The sequence below is a fragment of the Filicampus tigris genome, chromosome 2, assembly GCF_054856515.1.
Source record: "Filicampus tigris isolate MCC_2025a chromosome 2, RoL_Ftig_1.0, whole genome shotgun sequence".
NCBI lineage: Eukaryota > Metazoa > Chordata > Actinopteri > Syngnathiformes > Syngnathidae > Filicampus > Filicampus tigris.
Genome location: NC_141218.1, coordinates 23,538,173 through 23,564,769, shown reverse-complemented (window position 1 = coordinate 23,564,769; position 26,597 = coordinate 23,538,173). Strand labels below are relative to the sequence as shown.

General features: G+C 43.7%; 2 protein-coding genes across 6 annotated transcripts in view; both read right to left on the bottom strand.

Moving 5' to 3' along the window:
- The window catches only part of LOC147151833 (protocadherin alpha-C2-like), a 37,999-nt gene extending 24,428 nt beyond the window's left edge, over nt 1–13,571 (bottom strand). The window contains exon 1 of one of the 3 annotated variants that reach the window (XM_086018461.1): nt 11,036–13,571. In XM_086018461.1, coding sequence (XP_085874587.1) covers nt 11,036–13,438 — 2,403 coding nt within the window. In that variant the 5' untranslated portion in view covers nt 13,439–13,571. Of the gene's footprint in view, nt 1–412; nt 2,779–7,334; nt 10,200–11,035 lie in introns of those variants that run through there. The other 2 variants (XM_086018452.1, XM_086018481.1) reach the window with 2 other exon arrangements.
- A 3,456-nt stretch (nt 13,572–17,027) lies between these two features.
- LOC147151832 (protocadherin-10) lies at nt 17,028–25,272 on the bottom strand. 3 transcript variants are annotated; one of them, XM_086024611.1, is made up of 4 exons: nt 22,531–25,272; nt 18,376–18,434; nt 18,134–18,282; nt 17,028–17,846 (listed from the first exon to the last, which is right to left on the bottom strand). In XM_086024611.1, the coding sequence occupies exons 1-4, from the start codon at nt 25,066–25,068 to the stop codon at nt 17,536–17,538; spliced, it is 3,057 nt and encodes a 1,018-aa protein (XP_085880737.1). In that variant the 5' UTR covers nt 25,069–25,272; the 3' UTR covers nt 17,028–17,535. The 3 variants fall into 3 exon arrangements, with proteins under 3 accessions (XP_085880737.1, XP_085880738.1, XP_085880739.1); XM_086024612.1 differs by having other exon boundaries at nt 18,155–18,282; XM_086024613.1 differs by having other exon boundaries at nt 22,558–25,272.
- Between the last annotated feature and the right edge of the window lie 1,325 nt (nt 25,273–26,597).

The following is a 26,597-nucleotide window of genomic DNA, read 5'->3' as shown; positions in this document are numbered from 1 at the left end:
CTGTGCTTTGCATTTGAATGTTGTTAACTGTTGTGTTTGTAAATGCTAGTCGGTGTTGTGTCTTTGCTTCTGTGAAGCACATTGAGTTGCTTTGTGTATGAAATGTCCCATACAAATAAAACTGCCTTGCCTTACTGAAAACTCAGTGGGGTGCCATTGCGCAAAGCACTAAACTCCCCTACTTTCTCTTCAGGCCAAACAAGACCAGTTGCTTGGGGGGTGTCACTCAAATTATGTGCTTGCTGTATTCACATATAAGATTAGTTTAATGTAGATGTCAATGATCAAATATGAATACACATTACATTAAAATAGTCAAACTTTTGAATTACCCCAGCCTAGTGAAACTACGAATGTAAAAGCTTTTAAGTCAAATAATTCCATTGACCAAACATGACCACCTGACTCATACCTGCAGAGTGGAAGGGGCGGAGTCGCTAGTCTCAGACATGCCTGTGCTCCTGGGAATACTGGACACGATGTATCTGGAGCCCTTTGGCATGGGCTGCCTGACCACCAGCTTTCCTTTCCTGGTCTCTGCGAGAAACATACTGTACCAGTAGGCATCGTTGGACACCAGAGTGGAATCTGCGATGGTGGAGTTCCTCTCACTGATCACACTGTTCCTGCAGGGAGGAGCCGCTTTGCTGGGCTTGACCTTCTGACACTTGAGCACGATGGTGACCAAGATGGTGATGAGCAGCAGGAAGGACACCGAGCCCAGACCGATGACCAAATAGAGGTTGAGGTCCGAGAAGATGTCGTATTCCAGAGGAACCTCGGTCATGTCCGAGTAGGCCTTCACGGCCGTTTCCACCGTGGACAGCGTGATAGTGACCGTAGCAGAGAGAGCGGGCTCCCCGTTGTCCTTGGCAACGACAACCATTCTCTGGTGGCGAGAATCTTTGTAACTGAACATCCTCATGGTGCGGATCTCTCCATTGTACTGGTCCAGACTGAACAAGGAGGCGTCGGTCACCTGCAAGAACTGGTAGGTGACGCGAGAGTTGTGCACGGAATCCACGTCCAAGGCGATCACCTTGGCCACCAGAGAGCCTTTATCTGTGGATCTGGGGATCTTCTCCTCCACCACGGAGCCGTGCGCTCGCCACGGAGAGACGATAACTGGGGCGTTGTCATTCTGATCCACGACGATGATGTGGACGGTCACGTTGCTGCTGAGCGGAGGAGAACCAGAGTCTCTGGCCTCGATGTGGAAGAGAAAGTCCTTCTCCATCTCATAGTCAAAAGTCTTGAGTGCGTAAAGGTTCCCGTTCTCTGGATTGATGGAGAACAGCATGGACATGGAGGTGTTGGCAATCTCCTTCTCCAGGATGAAGTAAACTAGGTACTGGTTCTCATGGAGGTCAGGGTCAAACGCACTGAGGGAACTGAGCAAGGCGCCTGGAGCATTATTCTCCATCACACGTATGGTATAAAAGGACTGAGGGAAGAGTGGGATGTTATCATTCACATCCAGCAGCTGCAAAGTCATAGTTTCATTGTCACTTAAAGGAGGGGATCCTCTGTCTGTGACAGTGAAGGTGATGTCGTATTCTGGAACCTTCTCACGGTCTAATGGCTCTGAAACCACTAACTTATAATAGTTATCGGGGGACTCCTTCAATTTAAAAGGCATATTATTTGGAATGCGAAGATCCACCACTCCATTATTCCCTGAGTCTTTATCACTCACACTGACCACTGCTATCACTGTATCTACATCAATATTTTCACTGACTGGACTTTGAAAAGATTTAATGGATATTTCTGGATGGTTGTCATTCATGTCCTCAATTTGAATTTTTATCGCACATTGTCCTGATAAAATATTGGCACCTTTGTCAGCTGATATAACTTCCATATCATAAATCCTAAAATCCTCATAGTTCAACATTCCTTTAACAGTAATCTCACCAGTAGAAGGATTTAAATAAAATGTTTCTTGTGTTTTTTCCGGTGTATATAAACTATATGAGTACGTTAATTCAGAATTTGAGCCCTCATCCAAGTCAGTAGCATTTAAATCAACAACAAGGCTTCCAAAAGGAGAATTCTCCATTATTTTTACACTATAAATAGACTTGTCAAACAGAGGAGCATTATCATTTGTGTCTAATACTTTAACGATAATTCTGGCAGTCCCCGAACGCGGAGGTTTACCGCCATCTACTGCTGTTAGCATTAAATTGTGCACAGCCTGCTTCTCTCGGTCTAATGTCTCTTTCAATATTAATTCAGCAAATTTGGACCCATCTCTTCCAGTCTGAACGTCAATGCCAAAATGCTGACTTTCACTCAGATGATATGTTTTTACTGTGTTACTTCCAACATCAGGATCGACTGCATTGCTGAGAGAGAATCTCTCTCCTTTTGGAGTAGATTCAGAGATATCTAAATGAATTGCGTCTCTCCTAAACTGAGGGGCGTTGTCATTAATGTCCATTATTTCCACCTCGATGTTAAAAATCCGCACAGGATTTTCTAAAATCACCTCCATTTTTAGATAACAAGAAGCTGATGATTTACTTGTACAAAGGATTTCCCTGTCAATTTTCTCCACAATATAGAGCTCACCAGTCTCTTTTTTCACGTCCAAATATCTCTTATTTGCAATAATATCTAGTCGCATCTTCCTCTTGTTTAATGTTTTAACATCCAAGCTCAAATCGTTGGCAATGTTGGCAACCACTGATCCTTCCTTCATTTCTTCAGGAATAGAATAATGTGTGACTGTCGCCGGTGCGTGATGAACAAAGGAAAAAAACACAAAGAGCAGCACGTACCTCTTAAAAGAACACATTTGTAAAACGGACCCCATTGTTGTGTGCGGGTCCATTCAGCTAGGGAAAATATTTGTAATCCAAATGATGGTTTATTTCCTCTAACGGTCTTGATCCAATATTCTCTTATGAGTTTCAACCTGATAAACTGCCTGAAGGTAATTGGTTGAATATCAGTGTGAACCACTGTGCGGTATTTTCCCGTCTGCCTCGACAGCAACTATCACTGTCATGGCGTCATGGGTTATTTTTGTTGGTCAAACAGCGCCTCCCTCTGTTTTCCCACTACCTAACAAAGAGGAAAGGTGAACTAGGTTTTATAATACTGTATTATGAATTATAATTGTTACAATATGCTGATAATACTCCATTATATATGCCTATATTTTTTAAAGATATTCGTGCTTTTATTGACAGTTGCAATCGTAAATACATTTTCTCTTAGGAAATGAGTAAGCTTTTTAAGTAAGTTACTCCTACCTGCAGAGTAGAAGGAGCGGAGTCGCTAGTCTCAGACATGCCTGTGCTCCTGGGAATACTGGACACGATGTATCTGGAGCCCTTTGGCATGGGCTGCCTGACCACCAGCTTTCCTTTCCTGGTCTCAGCCAGAAACAAACTGTACCAGTAGGCATCGTTGGACACCAGAGTGGAATCTGCGATGGTGGAGTTCCTCTCGCTGATCACACTGTTCCTGCAGGGAGGAGCCGCTTTGCTGGGCTTGACCTTCTGGCACTTGAGCACAATGGTGACCAAGATGGTGATGAGCAGCAGGAAGGAGACCGAGCCCAGACCGATGACCAAATACAGGTTGAGGTCCGAGAAGATGTCGTATTCCAGAGGAACCTCGGTCATGTCCGAGTAGGATTTCACAGCCGTTTCCACCGTGGTCAGCTTGATGGTGACCGTCGCAGAGAGAGCGGGCTCCCCGTTGTCCTTGGCAACGACAACCATTCTCTGGTGGCGAGAATCTTTGTAACTGAACATCCTCATGGTGCGGATCTCTCCGTTGTACTGGTCCAGACTGAACAAGGAGGCGTCGGTCACCTGCAAGAACTGGTAGGTGACGCGAGAGTTGTGCACGGAATCCACGTCCAAGGCGATCACTTTGGCCACCAGAGAGCCTTTATCTGTGGATCTGGGGATCTTCTCCTCCACCACGGAGCCGTGCGCTCGCCACGGAGAGACGATAACTGGGGCGTTGTCATTCTGATCCACGACGATGATGTGGACGGTCACGTTGCTGCTGAGCGGAGGAGAACCAGAGTCTCTGGCCTCGATGTGGAAAAGAAAGTCCTTCTCCATCTCATAGTCAAAAGTCTTGAGTGCGTAAAGGTTCCCGTTCTCTGGATTGATGGAGAACAGCATGGACATGGAGGTGTTGGCAATCTCTTTCTCCAGGATGAAGTAAACTAGGTACTGGTTCTCATGGAGGTCAGGATCAAACGCACTGAGGGAACTGAGCAAGGCACCTGGAGCATTATTCTCCATCACACGTATGGTATAAAAGGACTGAGAGAAGAGTGGGACATTGTCATTCACATCCAGCAGCTGCAAAGTCATAGTTTCATTGTCACTTAAAGAAGGGGAGCCTCTGTCTGTGACAGTGAAGGTAATGTCGTATTCTGGAAGTTTCTCACGGTCTAATGGCTCTGAAACCACTAACTTATAATAGTTGTCGGGGGACTCCTTCAATTTAAAAGGCATGTTATTTGGAATGCGAAGATCCACCACTCCATTATTGCCTGAGTCCTTATCGCTCACACTGACCACTGCTATCACTGTGTCTACATCAATGTTTTCACTGACTGGGCTATGAAAAGATTTAATGGATATTTCTGGGTGGTTGTCATTCATGTCCTCAATTTGAATTTTAATGGTACATTGTCCTGATAAACTATTGGCACCTTTGTCTGCTGCTATAACTTCCATATCATAAATTCTAAAATCTTCATAATTTAACATTCCTTTAACAGTAATCTCACCAGTAGAAGGATTTAAATCAAATATTTCTTGTGTTTTTTCCGGTGTATATAAACTATATGAGTATGTTAAATCAGAATTTGAGCCCTCATCCAAGTCAGTAGCGTTTAGATCAATAACAAGGCTTCCGATGGGAGAATTTTCCGTTATTTTCACATTGTATGTAGATTTATCAAACAACGGTGCATTATCGTTGGTATCTAAAACATGAACAATAATACTGACAGTGCCAGAACGTGGAGGTTTACCGCCATCTACTGCCGTTAGTATTAAATTGTGCATTGCCTGCTGCTCTCGGTCTAAAGTCATCTTTAATATTAAATCTGCAAATTTGGACCCATCTCTACCCGTCTGAACCTCAATACTGAAATGCTCACTTTCACTCAAATGATATGTACTCACTGAATTGCTCCCTACATCAGGATCGACTGCATTGCTTAAAGAGAATCTTTCCCCTGCCGAAGTGGACTCAGACAAATCCAAATGAATGGCGTCTCGTCTGAACTGCGGGGCGTTGTCATTCATGTCTAGTATTTCTAACTCTATGTTAAAAATCCTCAGTGGGTTTTCCAGTGTCACCTCCAATTTGAGATAGCATGATGATGTTGATTTAGTGTTGCAAATATGTTCCCTGTCAATCTTCTCCACAATGTACAGTTCTCCAGTCTCTTTGTTCACATCCAAATATTTTTTGTTTGCAATGATGTCGACACGCATTTTTCTTCTAATCAGACTTGTAACGTCCAAGATGAGATCGTTAGCAAGATTGGCAACAACGGATCCTTCTTTGAGCTCCTCGGGGATGGAATAATGAGTCACGGAAGCCAAAACGTGAACCGTGTACAGCAACACAATGAGGTGCACGTACCTTTTGTGTGGCCTCATTGTTTCGTAGAAGTCTATTATTTGCGATTCACGGCACGCTATACTGAAGGTGATCAAATCCCTTGCGTTTACTCCAGAAAATGTCACTTCAAAAACAGTAATAACTGGTTTAACCCGACACAGTAGGGAAAAAAATGCGTGACCATTTCCCGTGTGGATATCAGCACCATGGAGCTCTCCCTTTCCTCTTCTTCCTCCTTTAGGATGAAACAGTCGCCCCCCGTCGTTGATTTGGGATTGGTAGGATGGTTCAAAACAACAAGGCTAGACAGCGCCACCCCTAGCTTTCTTTACCATGTTTAACACGAAGCAGTTGTTGAATGAAGAATAGTTCCTGTAATGTGTTGCATTAATTAATTAGGTAACATTTTCATCAGGTTACTTATTCGTTTTTCTTTTATTTATCGATTGATTGATTGATTGATTGATTGATTGATTGATTGATTGATTGATTGATTGATTGATTGATTGATTTTTACGAATCAGCATTTGCATGTTCTTACAAAACATTTTTTTCAATTTATTCGTGGCCTCACAAATTTCATCACGATTGCATTTTTGCAGATAATGTACATTATTATTATTATTATTATTATTATTATTATTTATTTATTTATTTATCTATTTATTTTTTGACCCAGGTCACTGATGGTGTAGTGGTACACACGCCTGAGTTGTGTGCGGGTAGCATGGGATCGGTTCCCGCTCAGTGACGGTGTCTGTGTGTGTGTGCCCTGCGACTGGTTGGCGACCAGTTCGGGATGTGGTCTGCCTTTCGCCCATTGTCAGCTGAGATAGGCTCCAGCACCTCCCCGCGACCCTGTACAGGATAAGCGGTTTGGAAGAAGATTATTATTTTTATTTATTTATTTTTTTTAATCATTATTATTGGCGGCACGGTGGACAACTGGTTAGCACGTCCGCCTCACAGCGCAGAGGTTGTGGGTTCGAATCCGGCCCCGGCCTTCCTGTGTAGAGTTTGCATGTTCTCCCCATGCCTGCGTGGGTATTGCGCTATTCTCCGGGTACTCCAGTTTCCTCCCACATTACAAAAACGCACATGGTAGGTTGATTGGACACTCTAAATTGCCGCTAGGTGTGATTGTGACTGCTAATGTTTGTTTGTCTCTGTGTGCCCTTCGATTGGCTGGCAACCAATTTGGGGTGTACCCCGCCCATGGCCCGAAGACAGCTGGGATGGGCTCCAGCACGCCCGCGACCCTTGTGAGGATACGCGGTATAGATAATGGATGGATTATTATTATTATTATTATTATTATATCCACCAGTATTCTGTACCACTTGTCAGGGTTAGAGGGGAGCTGGAGCCTATCCTAAGCAGTGAAAGGAAGTCTACACCCTGGATTGGTCAGCAATCAATCAGGGCACACACAGAGACAGAAAACTATTTACATTCACATTGACTCCATTAATGAGTGGGAATTCAAGCCATGCCTGTAGGAAGTCAGGAGAAACTCACACTACGCATGGAATGAACAAATACTAGTAGCAGTAGCCTAGTATAGTTTTAAGAATAGCACTACTACTACTGTTGTTATTACTGGGATTAGTGTCATATTTCTTCATTTGTATGCATTTTTATTTTTTTTAAAAAAACTTGTTTTTCTACCCAACATTGTTGATAAGTTGAGACAACATTTAAAAAGATGAAAATCAATTTACCTGCAAGGTGGAAGGAGCGGAGTCGCTAGTCTCAGACATGCCTGTGCTCCTGGGAATACTGGACACGATGTATCTGGAGCCCTTTGGCATGGGTTGCCTGACCACCAGTTTTCCTTTCCTGGTCTCTGCCAGAAACAAACTGTACCAGTAGGCATCGTTGGACACCAGAGTGGAATCTGCGATGGTGGAGTTCCTCTCGCTGATCACACTGTTCCTGCAGGGAGGAGCCGCTTTGCTGGGCTTGACCTTCTGACACTTGAGCACGATGGTGACCAAGATGGTGATGAGCAGCAGGAAGGACACCGAGCCCAGACCGATGACCAAATACAGGTTGAGGTCCGAGAAGATGTCGTATTCCAGAGGAACCTCGGTCATGTCCGAGTAGGATTTCACGGCCGTTTCCACCGTGGTCAGCTTGATGGTGACCGTCGCAGAGAGAGCGGGCTCCCCGTTGTCCTTGGCAACGACAACCATTCTCTGGTGGCGAGAATCTTTGTAACTGAACATCCTCATGGTGCGGATTTCTCCGTTGTACTGGTCCAGACTGAACAAGGAGGCGTCGGTCACCTGCAAGAACTGGTAGGTGACGCGAGAGTTGTGCACGGAATCCACATCCAAGGCGATCACCTTGGCCACCAGAGAGCCTTTATCTGTGGATCTGGGGATCTTCTCCTCCACCACGGAGCCGTGCGCTCGCCACGGAGAGACGATAACTGGGGCGTTGTCATTCTGATCCACGACGATGATGTGGACGGTCACATTGCTGCTGAGCGGGGGAGAACCAGAGTCTCTGGCCTCGATGTGGAAAAGAAAGTCCTTCTCCATCTCATAGTCAAAAGTCTTGAGTGCGTAAAGGTTCCCGTTCTCTGGATTGATGGAGAACAGCATGGACATGGAGGTGTTGGCAATCTCCTTCTCCAGGATGAAGTAAACTAGGTACTGGTTCTCATGGAGGTCAGGATCAAACGCACTGAGGGAACTGAGCAAGGCACCTGGAGCATTATTCTCCATCACACGTATGGTATAAAAGGACTGAGGGAAGTGTGGGATGTTATCATTCACATCCAGCAGCTGCAAAGTCATAGTTTCATTGTCACTTAAAGGAGGGGAGCCTCTGTCTGTGACAGTAAAGGTGATATCATATTCTGGAACTTTCTCACGGTCTAGTGGCTCTGAAACCACTAACTTATAATAGTTGTCGGGGGACTCCTTCAATTTAAAAGGCATATTATTAGGAATGCGAAGATCCACCACTCCATTATTGCCTGAGTCCTTATCGCTCACACTAACCACTGCTATCACTGTATCTACATCAATGTTTTCACTGACTGGGCTATGAAAAGATTTAATGGATATTTCTGGGTGGTTGTCATTCATGTCATCAATTTGAATTTTTATGGTACATTGTCCTGATAAACTATTGGCACCTTTGTCTGCTGCTATAACTTCCATATCATAAATCCTAAAATCCTCATAATTTAACATTCCTTTAACAGTAATCTCACCAGTAGAAGGATTCAAATAAAATATTTCTTGTGTTTTTTCCGGTGTATATAAACTATATGAGTATGTTAAATCAGAATTTGAGCCCTCATCCAAGTCAGTAGCGTTTAGATCAATAACAAGGCTTCCGATGGGAGAATTTTCCGTTATTTTCACATTGTATGTAGATTTATCAAACAACGGTGCATTATCGTTGGTATCTAAAACATGAACAATAATACTGACAGTGCCAGAACGTGGAGGTTTACCGCCATCTACTGCCGTTAGTATTAAATTGTGCATTGCCTGCTGCTCTCGGTCTAAAGTCATCTTTAATATTAAATCTGCAAATTTGGACCCATCTCTACCCGTCTGAACCTCAATACTGAAATGCTCACTTTCACTCAAATGATATGTACTCACTGAATTGCTCCCTACATCAGGATCGACTGCATTGCTTAAAGAGAATCTTTCCCCTGCCGAAGTGGACTCAGACAAATCCAAATGAATGGCGTCTCGTCTGAACTGCGGGGCGTTGTCATTCATGTCTAGTATTTCTAACTCTATGTTAAAAATCCTCAGTGGGTTTTCCAGCGTCACCTCCAGTTTGAGATAGCATGATGATGTCCATTTAGTCGTGCAAATATGTTCCCTGTCAATCTTCTCCACAATGTAGAGTTCTCCAGTCTCTTTGTTCACATCCAAATATTTTTTGTTTGCGATGATGTCGACACGCATTTTTCTTCTAATCAGACTTGTAACGTCCAAGATGAGATCGTTAGCAAGATTGGCAACAACGGATCCTTCTTTGAGCTCCTCGGGGATGGAATAATGAGTCACGGAAGCCAAAACGTGAACCGTGTACAGCAAAACAATGAGGTGCACATACCTTTTGTGTGGCCTCATTGTCTCGTAGAAGTCCATTATTTGCGATTCACGCCACGCTATACTCAAGGTGATCAAATTAGCTTGCGTTTACTTCCCAAGATGTCACCCCAAACGCAGTAATAACTGTTTTAATCCGACATAGAGTAAAAAAAAAAAATGCGTGACAATTTCTCGTGTGGATTTCAGCACCATGGAGCTGTTCCTTCCCTCTTCTTCCTTCTTTCGGATGAAACAGTCGCCCGCCGTCGTTGATTTGGGATTGGTAGGATGGTTCAAAACAACAAGGCTAGACAGCGCCACCCCTAGCATTATTTGCTATGTTTAGCACGAAGCAGTTGTTGAATTAAGAATAAATCCTGTAATGTGTTCCATAAACTAATTAGATAACAATTCCATCACTTTATTTATTAATTAATTAATTTATTTATTTATTTATTTTGACGAATCAGCATTTGCATTTTTTTACATGAAATTTTATTGAATTTATTCGTGCCCTCATAAATTTAATCACAATTGCATTTTTACAGCATTATTATTATTATTATTATTATTATTATTATTATTATTATTATTATTATTATTATTATTATTATTATTATTATTATATCCACTATGGGTCGACTTGTTAGCACGTCCGCCTCACAGTTCAGAGGTTGTGGGTTCGATCCTGGCTCCGGCCTCCCTGTGTGGAGTTTGCATGTTCTCCCCGTGCCTGCGAGGATTTTCTCTGATACTCCGGTTTCCTCCCACATTCCAAAAACATGCATGTTAAGTTGATTGGACTCTCTAAATTGCCCCTAGGTGTGAGTGTGAGTGTGGATGTTTGTCTCTGTGTGCCCTGCGATTGGCTGTCAACCAATTCAGGGTGTCAAACGCCTACTGCTTGAAGACAGCTGGGATAGGCTCCAGAACGCCCGCGATCCTTGTGAGGATAAGCGGTATGGATAATGGATGGATATCCACCATGTATCACTTTTCAAGGTTAGAGGGGAGCTGGAGCCTGTGCTATACGGTGAAAGGAAGATTACACCCTGGATTGGTCAGCAAATCGGTCTACAGGGCACACACAGAGACAACCATTCGCACTCACATTCACACCAAAAGCCATGCCTGTACTGAAGTCAGGAGAAACTCACGCATGCAGTGAAAAACTACTAGTTGCAGTAGCCTAGTATAGTTTTAAGAATAGCACTACTACTGTTGTTGTCGCTGGTATTAGTGACATATTTCTTCATTTGTATGCATCTTTATTTAAAAAAAAATAAAGAAAATGTTTTTCTACCCTTGTTGATAAGTTTAAACAACATTTAAAAAGATGAAAATCAATTTACCTGTAAGGTGGAAGGAGCAGAGTCACTCGTCTCAGACATGCCTGTGCTCCTGGGAATACTGGACACGATGTATCTGGAGCCCTTTGGCATGGGCTGCCTGACCACCAGCTTTCCTTTCCTGGTCTCTGCCAGAAACAAACTGTACCAGTAGGCATCGTTGGACACCAGAGTGGAATCTGCGATAGTGGAGTTCCTCTCGCTGATCACACTGTTCCTGCAGGGAGGAGCCGCTTTGCTGGGCTTGACCTTCTGACACTTGAGCACGATGGTGACCAAGATGGTGATGAGCAGCAGGAAGGACACCGAGCCCAGACCAATGACCAAATACAGGTTGAGGTCCGAGAAGATGTCGTATTCCAGAGGAACCTCGGTCATGTCCGAATAGGATTTCACGGCCGTTTCCACCGTGGTCAGCTTGATGGTGACCGTCGCAGAGAGAGCGGGCTCCCCGTTGTCCTTGGCAACGACAACCATTCTCTGGTGGCGAGAATCTTTGTAACTGAACATCCTCATGGTGCGGATCTCTCCGTTGTACTGGTCCAGACTGAACAAGGAAGCGTCGGTCATCTGCAGGAACTGGTAGGTGACGCGAGAGTTGTGCACGGAATCCACGTCCAAGGCGATCACCTTGGCCACCAGAGAGCCTTTATCTGTGGATCTGGGGATCTTCTCCTCCACCACGGAGCCGTGCGCTCGCCACGGAGAGACGATAACTGGGGCGTTGTCATTCTGATCCACGACGATGATGTGGACGGTCACGTTGCTGCTGAGCGGGGGAGAACCAGAGTCTCTGGCCTCGATGTGGAAAAGAAAGTCCTTCTCCATCTCATAGTCAAAGGTCTTGAGTGCGTAAAGGTTCCCGTTCTCTGGATTGATGGAGAACAGCATGGACATGGAGGTGTTGGCAATCTCCTTCTCCAGGATGAAGTAAACTAGGTACTGGTTCTCATGGAGGTCAGGGTCAAACGCACTGAGGGAATTGAGCAAGGCGCCTGGAGCGTTATTCTCCATCACAGGTATGGTGTAAAAGGACTGAGGGAAGTGAGGCGCATTATCATTCACATCCAGCAGATGCACAATAATTGTTTCATTATCAGATAATGGTGGTTTTCCTGAATCTCTCACGATTAGTGTGATCTCATAATCAGGGACTGATTCACGATCCAAAGATTTGGACACAAGGAGCTCATAATGCATTGATCCGTCTGATGACTTGTTTAAAATAAAGGGGATTGAGTCAGGAATGAATAAATTAACTTTGCCATTTTCACCTGTGTCTCGGTCACTAATGGCCACTAAGGCGATGACAGTTCCAACAGGCACGTCTTCGTTCACTGTGTTTTTAACAGACTCGAGAGTGATTTGAGGATAATTGTCATTCATATCCATGACGTGGATGAGCACTTTACACTGGCTTAGGAGTGGGTATGGGCCTTTATCCCTTGCCTCAATGTGCATCTCATAAAATTTCATGTCTTCATAGTCAATGGTCCCCTTCACTGTTATCTCTCCCGTGTTGGGATTCATCGCAAAGATATCTTGTGTCTTCTCTGATGTGTAAAGTGTGAATGAGTACACAAGTTCTGAATTTGGGCCCTCATCAAGATCAATAGCGTTTAGCTTTATTGCTGTGGTTCCGATTGGCGAATTCTCTGTCATGTTAACTGTATAAATCTGCTTGTCAAATCGAGGCGGGTTGTCATTGGTATCCTGCACTTTCACAATAATATTAGCAGTGCCGGAGCGCACTGGATTACCACCGTCTACTGCTGTTAGTATTAAATTATGGACTGCCGTCTCCTCCCGGTCCAAAGACCTGGTCAAAACTAAATCGACATACTGTGTTCCATCAGTGCCCGTCTGAATTTCAATGGTAAAATGCTGACTGGGGCTGAGCTTGTATGTTTTAACTGTATTAATACCCACATCTGGATCCACCGCATTGGGGAGAGAGAATCTCTCTCCCGGTGTCGCAGACTCAGACACATCCAGTTCTACTCTATCTCGTCTAAAATGTGGTGCATTGTCATTGATATCAGTTATTCCAAGTTCAATGTTAAATATGCGCAATGGGCTTTCTATTATTACATCAAGCTTAAGTAGACAAGAGGCTGGTTTAGAGGGGCAAAGATATTCTCTGTCCATTGTCTCCATGATGAGCAGTTCCCCCGTCTTCTTGTTGACATCCAGGTATTTTTTGTTGTGAAAAATATCAAGTTTTACCTCTCTTTGTGCCAAGCCACCAGGCTCCAGTCCCAGATCGGCTGCAAGGTTGGCCACCACGGAGCCCCTCTCCATCTCCTCGGGGATGGAGTAACGCGTCACGGACAAAGCAGCCGGCCATGCTGCAAACAACACAAAGACCCCCGTCCAAAAATCCATCCTTTGTCCCATTTGACACATGACTAGAATCTTTGAGGGAAAGCAAATCGCCCTTTATTTATCCAAATGTAAAAAAATTTACTCAAGGCATGTCTCAGAGTAGCGCAATTCTTTCAAATAGAAACATCGGATACAAAAGAAAGACATGTCTCCACCCTGTACAACGGGTGTGTCGAGATTTATATGTGGATCGATGAATTATGCCATGCAGTAAAGGGTAACAGCGACATCGTGTGGCCTAAAAGGTACACTGTAGCGTTACAAATGACTGGGCAGGTTAACATTCTCACTCGTTTTCACAGCCATAAATCTATTTACTGCGAAAATTAAGCCTATTTGCTACTCCTTTTGACAAAATCATTTTTTTTTTCTACTGGGAATCAATAAAGGATTATCTTAAATGGGCCAGTCTTGGTTATTGGTGGCTTTTCTGTCACCATCAAAAGATTTACTCAATTAAATCACAGAGACATATTTTCATGGCTTGCGGTTATCCTGCTAATGTGAACAAAAAGTAATACCTATTTCTTTTCCCAGTAGTAATTAACTCATTTTTTTTGGGGGGGGGGCCCCAGATGTCCATTTGAGTGTTCCAAAGAGACATACAGTATTTGCAGTTGAAACGTAAATAAAAATAAATTGGATTTCAGGATTGTCTGGATTTAATTAAATTATTGGTAAATATAAATATTTATAACTGTAAACAACACAATGGTTTTCATTTATTTGTGTATTTTATATATAATTTATTGTGTGTCTCCTCTTTTGGAGGGAACTTAGTAGAGCAATGTGAGGTGAGTGGAAACTTTGTCTGCCTTTTTTGGGGGGGTTGCTATGTTGACCTTGATGTCCTACTCTTGAAGTTTCAACCTGTTAGGTTAACTTTTGATGAAAGTAAATTATTATTTTTAAATCACAATTCATATATATCGATCCATCCATCCATTATCTATACTGCTTATCCTCACAATGGTCACGGGCAGTGCTGGAGCCTTTCCCAGCAGACTTCGGGCAGTAGGCGGGGGACACCCTGAATTGGGTGCCGCACTCACAATCACACCTAGGGGCAATTTAGAGTGATCAATTAACCTGCCATGCATGCAGGCACAGAGACAAACAAACAACATGTGTGTATATATATATATATATATATATATATATATATATATATATATATATATATATATATATATATATATATATATATATATATATAAACTAATTAGGAATACACTTGATACATTATTAATGTGGTAAATGACAATTCTAGCTGCGAATATCTGTTTTTTGGTGCAATATCTACATAGGTGTATAGAGACGCATTTCCAGCAACTATCACATTCATGTCAGTGTTCTAAAGGTACAAGGTGTTTGCCCATTGCGTCAGAAGGCTCGGTGATATTAGAAAACCCTTGTAATAATAAGAATATTTTTTCAAATTAAAAAGGAGAACAAGAGGTATTGTTCGGAATCATCACAAAAAGAAAACAGAAGTTGAAACCAAGTACATACAAAAAAATATTAAATATTGAACCTTAGACAAGGAGTCTGGAATTATAAACAGTTCGAAATATCATGAGGTGTTAGCACAGATATTTTCTTCAGGCTTCTGCTACAAAGCAAATGAAAAATGTCAAGTAAAATTAAAGCCAGCTAGAGAATTTGAACTTTATTTTGGCTTAATCTGAGACACTTTAATCGGTGGCAGGTGCGTTAATCATACTTACTCCTTCAAAATTATTAAAACAGTAATTGAATTGCATTGTACAGGTTAAAGTTCACATTAATGGTAGAGAAGGTTTTGGTATTCTCTAAGTAAGAAGATTTTTCTGTTGTTTTTTTTTTTTAACCTCAGAAAAACCTGGAATTCAAACAGGGGTGTGTAGACTTTTTATATCCACTTTTTGCCAATGTCCATGGAAAGAAATCATCACAAAAATAAAAAACAGAAGTTCAAACCAAGTACATACGAAAAAATATTAAATATTGAACCTTAGACAAGGAGTCTGGAATTATAAACAGTTTGAAATATCATGAGGTGTTACCACAAACGTTTTTCTTCAGGCTTCTGCTACAAAACAAATGAAAAATGTCAAGAAAATTAAAGCCAACTAGGGCATTTGAATTTTTTTCCACCATTCACTTTTCTCTTGCAATCACTATTTATTTTAATTTATATTACAAGTGCAACTAATTAATTAATATCCCGGCCGTTTCTACATGAGAAGGGTGAGACTGCTGAACAGAAATTCAAGAATCTTACTCAACGACGCCGTCTGCTGTATGGATTGCACATTGCACTTTTTTCTTAACGTTGCTCTTTGTGTGCAATTGCATTTATCAACGTGAAAATGTGTGTAATGCAACGTTTTACTCCAAACCTGTACTCCGCAATATTCTAGTTTTCTATCTAACATGTTGTACCATGCACTTTGATGCAGACTGAATCGAGAGTGAGTTTTTCTACCTAGTGAGTTGTTCTACCTGAATGACACTCGAGAACACTGTTAATTAAATGTACTGCTTAGGTAGGTTCCATTTAGTTTCTTTTTTAACCACTTTTAGTGCGGACATTTTCTCTTTCTGTGTGTATGATAGACGGAGACGCTCGACTTCGCCTCAATTGCTCTACATTGAACGTGGAACACATTCGCCTTCTGGTGGATGAGTGGAGGCACAGCGTGTGCCAAGAGGAAAACGACCACTGGTCAGAAGTTCAGCACCACAGCAACGGACAGCTTTCTTGCCCGACGCTATGATGACGGAAGTAGATTTTAGAATTACTTGAGATTACATTACAAATACACATATATAATTGTTTTACTTTTCATGACTTCAGTCGTAATATGTAATTACAAAGAGAAGATGTTTATATTTTTACCCCACAAGTATAGAATAGTAAATTGTAAAAGTTACTCCTGCAACAGAAACGCTATTGGAGCTAAATTCATTTCATTTCATCCTATCTGACCTATAAATAATGTCCCTTCTGGATCACCTTACTCCAGAGAAGGTGTCCTGATCCTTCCTCGGTTCTCTATGGACCCCCGTTTCCTTATTAACGAGATTATTCTCAGTCTGAGCCAAACGACGACCTAATTAAACCTGCTTTGTTCCTGCCCAGTAGCCATCTGTAATCTGCTGAACAATTTCCCAGAGAATTAACAAGTAAAAGGGCACGGCAAAAGAAGAGAAAGAAGCTCTGGGCCCCCGTGCTCCCATCCAGGTGTGGCATTTGGTGAAGTCGACCCACTCCCCCGACACTTGTACGTGTGTGGTTGTGCTCTTAATTAAAGTGATATTTTCGAGAGTGGAGTTTTTGTTTGTTCAGTAAATGAACCCCCACCGTCCTCTGCGGGCAAATGGAAATGCAAGTGCTCCAATTAGCATATGTTAGCATTTTACTGTGTTTATTCATCTAGGTGGAAAACGGCTTACCAAGGCGAAAAGATTGGAGGAGCTGTACCCTTTTCACCCTGAAAATAATTGACTAAAGTAAATTAAACCTCGATGAACAAAACTTCAGTCTGTATGCATAATGATGTGCCAACTGAAGTCTGGGTTAACACCATGCTTCCGGTTTGTTTTATCCACATTTGGGAAAGAAACGTAATGCAAAAAATACTTTATTTCCATTATTGTATTTACAGTGCATGTGTGAGGAGTGTTCCCCATCTTTTTTTTGCCTCATGTTGCGACCTGCGTAAACAGTACAACATGATGTTTGTCACGTTAGCAGGCGAAGATTCCCCCCCCAAAAAAGACTTTCTATATTCTTACAACCCAACAATATGATTTCATCCTTAATTAAAGATGTGCAAAACAATTGCCTACTGATGCTTATCATATATTTTGGAAGTCACATCCGCATCCCCTGTTTGATTGTCTAAAAATGAATAGCAATAATAATAGTACTAAAAAATACATTGAGACATGTTGTCACATAAATAAGCACAAAAATCTGCTTCCCTCCTCATTATTTCTCCTTGTCCTGACCTCCCATTTAGCTCATATATTAAGCCACTCACAAGCCGACTGTTCATTAATTTATGTAACAAATGGGCCTCATCTCAGGTGATCCATCACTCATATCATCCACTCAGGAAGTCAGTGGGACGTCAGTCATTGTACAGATCGTTATTGATCATGGCAGCCTCCCCCTGGGGGGACATCTGAAGGCGTCGCTTCTTGCCAAAGGTGGAGAAGGAGTTATGCACGTCCAAGTCGCTGCGCTGTGCCACGGGCCTCAGGGTGCAGAAGCCTGATGGCGTCCCGGGAATGTACATGTTGTGATGGTAGTCAGGCGGCGGGTGAGGGTGTGGGTGAGGATGTGGCGGGTTAGTAGGTTGTTGCTGCTGGGGTGGCGGGGTGCACCGAGGAGTCCAGGGCCGGGAGGTAACGCCGCTGGGTGATGGAGACATTTTATAATCTGCAGTAGAAGATTTGTGGGAAGGAATTATAGAATGATTCTTCACTTCGGTGTTAATTTGCATAAATCAGGATGCACTAAAAGGTATCTAGTTTAACACGCACACACACAATCTAATGAGATACAATACAAGAGTTGCACCAACAAGTTAGAAAGATAATTCATCTTGAGAAATTCCTTCAACTTTTCTTTTCGCAATATAAGAGTGCATGGCAAAATATTAGAGCCAGATGCTCTTATGGGTACCTAATATTGGAAATGTTTTCCATAATGAGTTTTTTCCTCACATTCAGTTTGGCTTGGCGTACCCTTTGTGCGCCTCATGTGAGTGCCCCAGGTCCAGTACTGTCCGGGAGCCATGGACGTGACGTAGTTTTCCGGGTCCGCATGCATGGCCTTACGCATGAGTGTTCCATCCATGTTGATGGAGTTATAACTGGAGAGAAGATGAAAATTCTGTCATTGTTTGCTTGTTGCTATCTCATGGCAGACACATAACCAGATGAAGTTCATTAGTTAGGAATGTTACCTTTTGATGGAAGAATTCTGATTCTTTGTGAGGGTCCAATCTGTGTTTGGCTGCTTCAACTGCAAAAACAAATAAGATACTGCACTGTCTATACGGCCATTTCCATTTAGATACAACTAGTTTTCACTGAGTATAATTGCACTATGATGATATTTGTACTAAATTTGTCAGATTGGTCAACAGCAAATTTTAGTGAGAGATGGCTTTACGTGTACCTAAACATGTTTTTGATGCCGATTAAAGAAACATCATTACGTTTTCACTAGCAAAATCAGGTTTTTGCGATGTTTTCATTCATTTTTGTTTTTAAGTTTGACCAACAATACAGATTTTACCATGTTTTGTCATTTATAGCTATGACCTCAGAAAAACATTCCACCTGTTGTTGGATCTTAACCTTAATTCATAAATATTACTATATTATAAATGTATCATTGTTATCATATTATCATTATTATCATTAAGATGTAGTATAAAAACCTGACGTGCCAGAGTAAAAAAAGAGAGCAGTTTCAGAATCAGTGCAAAAAAAATGTAGAAATGTTTACTTGCATCTCTGATTCAAAAAAAAATTATTAATAATTTGTTTACCAGTGTTATTTGCCAACAGCAACAACAGCTCTCATTGCAGTTGTACTCCATTGCAAACTACAACCAGTATAAGAAATACAGAAACGTATTCTGACAGTGTCAATCAAAGCTGAACACTTTTATTTAGTAAGGGCAGATTTTTTTGGTATACTTGACTTGTATTGAGTCTCATTTGAGCAGGTGTATATGATACAGTACGTGAGGTGGAATTACCACGCAACTCTTCAGATCTGCGTGTATAAAGTAAATAAAGTATAAAGTATAAAGTATATATATATATATATATGTATATATATATATATATATATATATATATATATATATATATATATATATATATATATATATATATATATATATATATATATATATGTGCCCTGTGGTTGACTGCTAACCAATCCAGGGAGTCGTCTGCTTTCTGGGAGATACGTGTATGCTCCAGACCCTGAACAAGATAAGCAGTATAGAAAATGGACGAATGCTGCCTTCAAGTGGATGTCTGGTAGAAAGGCATTTTTCATAGCCGAGGTGGCATTATTTTGCTTTCAGATATCTGCCTGTCACTTTGAGTTTTGCTTGTATTTTATGATCGCTGAGGGAAGGGTGGAAAGGGGCACTCGACTCGAGTGATATTTATTTCAGGTATACAGTGGCTATAAAAAGTCTACACACTCCTGTTCAAATGCCAGGTTTTTGTGATATTAACAAATGAGACATAGTTAAAGTATTTCAAAATTACAGTATTTCCAACATATTTTGGAGCTATAACCTTTAACCTGGGGATTTGGCTGTGTTCAAAATTAACCATTCACATTCAGGCTCACATTAAATGGAAGTCGCCACATCTGCCACTAAATAGCCACAAACAAAGTGGAGCTGTTCTTGTGGTTTTTCCGGCATCTGTTGCTTTCTCGCACAAGCGGTTTTATGCTAACAGTGGCTGCTATTAAGAACTGTTCTCCACTTTGATTAAGGCCCTAGTTCCATCTAAAGAAAAACATCCCTTCCTCCGGTCCTTGGGGTCCCCTATTCACAATGTGCCTCCCTCCTCCAACACACCTGATTCAAATGACCAGGACCACTATCATGCTTCTGAAGAGCTTGCTGATGAGCTGATCATTAGAATGAGCTGTGTTGGAGGAGGGAAACATCTAAAACATTGTGGATAGGGGTCCTCAAGGACTGGAGTTGGTGACGCCTGCTCTACAGACCTTTGTAACTACAAAAATGTCAGGAAAAGTATACTAGACAACCAGACTTTATTTGAGGGTAATCAAAGGCACTTAAAATGGTGTGCTGACTCCCATTTAACATGAGCTTGAATGTGATCGGCTAATTGTGAACATGGCCACAACCCCAGTTGGATGAGGGTGTGCACACTTGTGCAACCACATTCCTTGTTTATTTTCATTTCTCCTCTTAAAGGGATTTGCTTCTTTTCAATTAAGTAAAACAGGTTAGGTCACATTTACGGTGGAAGAAATTTTGAAATTATTTATCTTGTTCTCATTTGTTTTATGTCACAAAAAGCTAGTGTTTAAACAAACGTTTATTGCCACTGTATAGCTGCTCCATTCACTTAAGCAGCAAAATCCGCCTGTTTTTAGCCATCTCAGGGGGCGGCCATTTTGTCACTTAATTCTGTCAACTGAAAATGACATCACGACTGCTCAGGGCTCAGGTAATGACCAATCACAGCCGACCTTTTTTCTGAAGCTGAGCCGTAATTGGTCATTACCTGAGCCCTGAGCAGTTGTGATGTCATTTCAGTCGACGGAAGTGACAAAATGGCCGCCCCCGGAGATGGCCAAAAATGGATGGATTAACTCTTATTCCACAAACGCAATATTTATCAGAATGTTTCAACTAGTGGGCCTGCATAGAACATATTCTTGAAAAAGATATGTTTGGGTTGACTACTTCTTTAAAATCGCTATAACACAGAAAATGTGACACAAAAGCAAATTAATACAAAAATAATGATTAGAAATATCTGTATACATAAGTGTGGCACCTTGCCATGCAAGCAGGCTAGAAAACCAATTAGAAGCCGAGCGGGATGAAACAAAACATGATTAGAATCATCAAAGGGAAAGCTCGCCAAGGAGAAAATGAAGAAATGTATCATTGTTTTTCTTGCTACTTTCTGCACATATTTTATATGAATATTTGACTGCCTGAGCAAGGTTTATTCAAAGAGCCTTGAACAGTCACTTGAGGTCGTTGAGACGAAGCTCGTGCACGCCATCCATCTGCCTTCGCTTTGCTCCGCGCAGGCCTCCATCGTGCGCGCGCCTCATCGTGTCAGTTGGGTTTGTCATTGGATGATGCATGTGTCCTATCCTGACCTCTCTCTCTATGTGCGTGCCAGCATGTGTGTGAACGTTTGCGAGCGTGCGTGCCTCGAAGAGTGAATTAGGGAGCCAATTAACGATTAAAGAGGGACGCACTCTCCTCAAGGACCTGCGTAACAACCCCATTGTGACCTCATCGACCCAACCCCCGCCAATTTCTACGGCCAAAAGTAGTGTGCCGTGACCGAAATGACATTTGTCAGTCTGCCTGGTGGAGTCTGGTGTCACGCGTGGTGATGAATGCGCGCACGCATACGCACACACCCCCGTATGCACGCACACTCACACACACATTAACGGTCTACTGCCCCGTCTGCTAGAATTAGAAAACACTACATCCTGCCTCCTTTAATTCCCTCTCTCCTTGCCCCCCCAGCCTCCTCTCTAGCTCTCGAACTACAGCCCCCCCCTCGCACCCCCACGGTGATAAATATGACTTCACATCTCAGTCTCTCCTTGTACCAAAAGGACATCGCATGGACCCATCGACAGGCGGGCCACGTCTCAGTCCAGTCATGTCCTTGCGCACCCCCCTTCTTCCCCCGCTCACCCTCCCCGTGTCCTCTCCAAAAACCAGAACATTTGCCATTTTTCATCAATAATGGACAGCCCTCCCATCGCGAATACGCCACATTGTGTTGAGTATAATGGTTCTGTCCATGATGCCCTTGAGGGATGGCCAGAGGGGAGATTTGTCCTATATAAATTGTTAGACGTCGACGCCTTGCCTGCACCAAAATGGACAGAACCGTGAACAAATGAATCTAAACTGCCATTCACCTTGTCCATTACCCTTGACTTGTTGTTCAGAGTCTGTTGTGCAGGGAACAATTTAGTCTACCCACCTCCCTCCTCCCTTATAGAGCAGTGGCGCTGATGGAGGAGGCATTAAGAATGAGTTATATTTTTTCATCAAATTAATCATGACTTCCTGGCTGCCCTGAGCCTATATGTGGTCTTTCTCCCACATTTCACTTCATTCTCGGACGATATACTCACACGCGGCATATAATTATGCTTCGTGGAGTCAATTAAAACGTGTCAATTAAAACCTAATCAGGCATCATCTTCGTCTCATTTCATTTCCGCGTGCAAAATATTACAAAGCTGCGCAGTGCAAGTAACATGTTGCGACAATTGTAAACGGAGCTCTTGTGAATGGTCTAACAAAGCATGATAAAAGTGATGTACGTGAGGTTTGTGATTTCACCTTTAAATGTGTATTTTCTGCAGCTACCTCATTGGGGGTGGTCGTTCCGTTGTTTACAGACGCGCCCCACGACTGTTCCGCGCTCTTCGCCTCGTTGTTGCGCGGCGTGCTGGCCGGGCTGCACGGCTTCAAAAACATGAAGTCACTTTTGCACGATTCGGGGGTCAAGCACACTTTATAACAATAAGGCTGAGTCAGGCTGCTGCTTCCGTTCACCTCCATGCAGTTGGTGGGCACCTTGTTAGCCGTGGAGGCAATCTGCAGGTTGAGGTTGGATTTCTTGAACACCTCCGGGGTTGGCTCGGGCTGGAAGCCGCCGCAGCAGCAGCACGCGAAGGGGGGCAGATTGTAACCACTCAGGGTCTCTCGGTCCTTGTAGCACTTGACCGCGGCCAGGACGATGATGGCCACGAGGAAGATGAAAGATATGGTGCTGAGTGACACGATTAAGTAGAGGGCGAGGTTAGAGGGGGGCTGAGGGCTGAGCGTGAGGTCGCCGTAGTCGGATAAGGACTCGGGGACGCTGTCCACCACCGTGAGGACAACGGAGACGGTGGCTGAGAGAGGAGGCTGCCCGTTGTCCTTCACCAGTACAACCAATCTGTGTCTGGACGCGTCTTTGTCCACCAGTCGGCGAATGCTCCTGATTTCCCCCGTGTACAGCGCCACGCTGAACAGCCCGGGATCTGTCGCCTGCATCACCTGATAGGACAGCCGCGAGTTTTGCCCCGCGTCCGCGTCCAGCGCCGTCACTTTGGTGACAAGATAACCAGCATCCACAGAGCGGGGCACCACCTCCGTGGCGACGGTGCCGTTTTTAGGCAGCGGGGACACAATGATTGGCGCGTTGTCATTCTGGTCCAAAACAAAAACATTAACTGTCACGTTGTTGGCCAGTGGTGGGAAACCTGCGTCCTGAGCTTGCACGAGAATATGAAAGTTTCTAAGTTGCTCATAATCAAAGGAGCGCAGTGCGTAAATGTTGCCGTTGTCTGAGTTAATGGACACGTACGTGGACACCGGCATGCCCTGAATTTGACCCTCGAGAATAGAATAAGACAGATAGGCGTTCTGGTTGGAATCGGGGTCGAAGGCAGTCACGGTGCAAATGGAAGCGCCGGGGGCGTTATTCTCGGTCACATAGACAGTATATGACGGCTGTGAAAACCGTGGGGGGTTGTCATTAATGTCAGACACTTGTACCACGATGGTTTTCCTCGTGGAAAGCGACGGGGAGCCCAAATCGCGCGCCGTCAGCGTGATATTGTACTCGGACACCACCTCCCTGTCCAAAACCTCACTTGTCACCAGTGTGTAGTAGTTTTTAAAAGATGAGTGCAGTTGAAAGGGGACGCTATTGGGGATTTGACAGTCCACGTTGCCGTTCTCACCCGAGTCCCGGTCCATGACACTGATCACGGCTATAACGGTGCCCGGTGGTGCGTCCTCCTGCACTGGCGTGGACACGGACGTGAGGATGACTTCGGGGGTGTTGTCGTTCACGTCCACAATGTCCACCAGCACTTTGCTGTGCACGGCCACGGCCGAGGGTCCTCTGTCCCTCGCTTGCACGTACAGCTCGTACACGTTCGCTTTCTCGTAGTCCACGACGCCTTTTACGCGGATCTCCCCGGTGTACGGATCCACGCTGAACAACTCGCGCACTTTGAGAGGCGCGTGTCCGCTAAAGGCGTAGGTCACCTCCCCGTTGGAGCCCTCGTCTAAGTCGGTGGCGTTCAGCTTCAGCACTGGCGTCCCCCTCGGCGCGTTTTCAACTAGTCTGGCCCGGTACACGGTGCGATCGAACATGGGGACGTTGTCGTTCGCGTCGAGCACCGTGATGGTGATTAAAGCGGTTCCGGAACGTTCGGGCGACCCCCCGTCAAAGGCTGTCAAAACCATCTCGTGCTTTTTCTGCCGCTCCCGGTCCAAAGGGTTGTCCAGCACCAGCTCCGCAAACTTGCTCCCGTCGTTGCGCGTCTGGATGTTGAGAATGAAGTGTTCGTTTGCGCCCAGCTGGTAGGAGCGCAGAGAATTTGTACCCACGTCCAGGTCTTGCGCGCTTTCTAACGGGAAGCAGGAGCCGGGCGCAGCCGACTCCGTAATGTCTATGTTGAATTCGCTCCAAGGGAAACTCGGGGAGTTGTCATTCACGTCTAAAATCTCCACTTCCACTCTGTAGAGCTCTAACGGGTTTTCGATGACAACTTGGAGATGTAAAAAACAGCTGGGGCTGCGCTCACAAAGCTCCTCTCTGTCTATTTTTTCGTTAACAAACAAAATCCCGTTCTCCAAGTTCACTTCTAAATACTGCTTCTTGGCTCCGGATACAATTCGGAAGCGACGTGCGGACAACTTGGCCACATCCAAGCCCAGGTCCTCCGCAATGTTGCCCACAAAGGCTCCGTGCTCCAGCTCCTCGGGAATGGAGTAGCGAATTTGAGCCAACACTAAGTCCACCACACAGGCACATAGAAGCAGAGAGATAACGAGCCCGGTCACCAGCACCCAGCTGCATCTGGATAGCCTTTGATCCATTTTAGAGCCTTGCGTAAAAGTCACCTCAGCCAGACATCATAGAAAATACGCATTATTCACTGCTTAGAAAAACAGCAACAATCGAGCGTAGTCTTCATATTCAACTTTGTAACATATTGACAAGTGACTAACAAAATAGATTGTGTGAGGAAAGATAGACCACCTGTCCTTCCACTGTGCTCCACGCGCGACACGGGAGGTGTGTGAACTGGGAAGGCTTGCACTTTGATTTTCCACTGTATTAGACACCCATAGCCGGCTGGGAGGTGTGTGAGAGCGTGTGCGTGCGCGCGAGCGAGCGAGAGAGAGAGAGAGAGAGAGAGCGAGAGAGAGAGCGAGAGAGAGAGAGAGAGAGAGAGAGAGAGAGAGAGAGAGAGAGAGAGAGAGAGAGAGAGAGAGAGAGAGAGAGAGAGAGAGAGAGAATAGAAAGCGGGTTGGGTAGCGGGTGCTTGGAGCTCGTCAGTGCTCCGTATTGGCGGACGCAGAGTATACGACTCTAATTACTGTCGACGTTTAACCATTTCCCACCCTCGTGTCACTTCCACCGTCCTATTAAAGAGACGAGAAGGCGTAAATTTGACACCAGACGTCAGAGCCAGATTTGGATTAAGGAGTGAAAATTGTGCGGTGGGTGTCGTGGTGTGTTTTTCAGGCTTTGAGAGAAGAGGATTGTTGAAGGATGACACTGAACGCTGCATTGAATGGACCGATCCAATTCCTGATATCCTATAATTCCTTTTACACTCCCTTTCATTAATCAAAGCCTTTCCCCCAAACGATTATTAAGGATATTGCCCCTTAATCACAATTATGTCTACATGTCTGATCTTCTTTTTGGACATAATGAAAGTGACAGTGAGGAGGAGGTGTAATACACCATGCAGTCACTACAAATGCGCATTACAAGAATTTAATTCACATAAGCAGGCCTGGACATGTATCAACATAATCAACATAAAAGCCACGCCATGAAGATTTAGTCATATTTGTCCTTAATCAGGTTTTGTAGTTTGGATTAGATCATAGGTGACACACGTGTTTACAGTTGGATGTGATATTAATGTTCAGAAAAAAACAACTGTTGTGAGTACCCTTTTTCAGGAACACTTTTGATGTATAATGCTGGTCAGTTCGAGAAGCACTGAAGTACAGAGACCAAGTGAGGGGCAAAGCAAAAGGACGCCTTTGTGGATCAACACAGACACGAGTGGCATCCTAATGTAAATGTGTGGTCGTCTTAAAATCTCTTCTCGGGACTGACGACACTGGCTGGGCCCTGCAGGCAGCTCGGAGCTCGTTAGCAACTAAAAAGAAGAAGAGGGAGATAGTAGCTAAAGGGCAAGAACGAAACAATAATTTGTTCATGGGCAGATATGTAGATGTATTTGTGTCTCTACACATAGAGTGCAAACGGAACATTGGAGATGCTTTCAAACAAATGACAACAGAAGATATCCTGGAACTATTTCCCTCCAGCCCTCACACCCTCCCTTTTAGGAAAATCTCCAATCCCCAGGTTTAAATAGCAG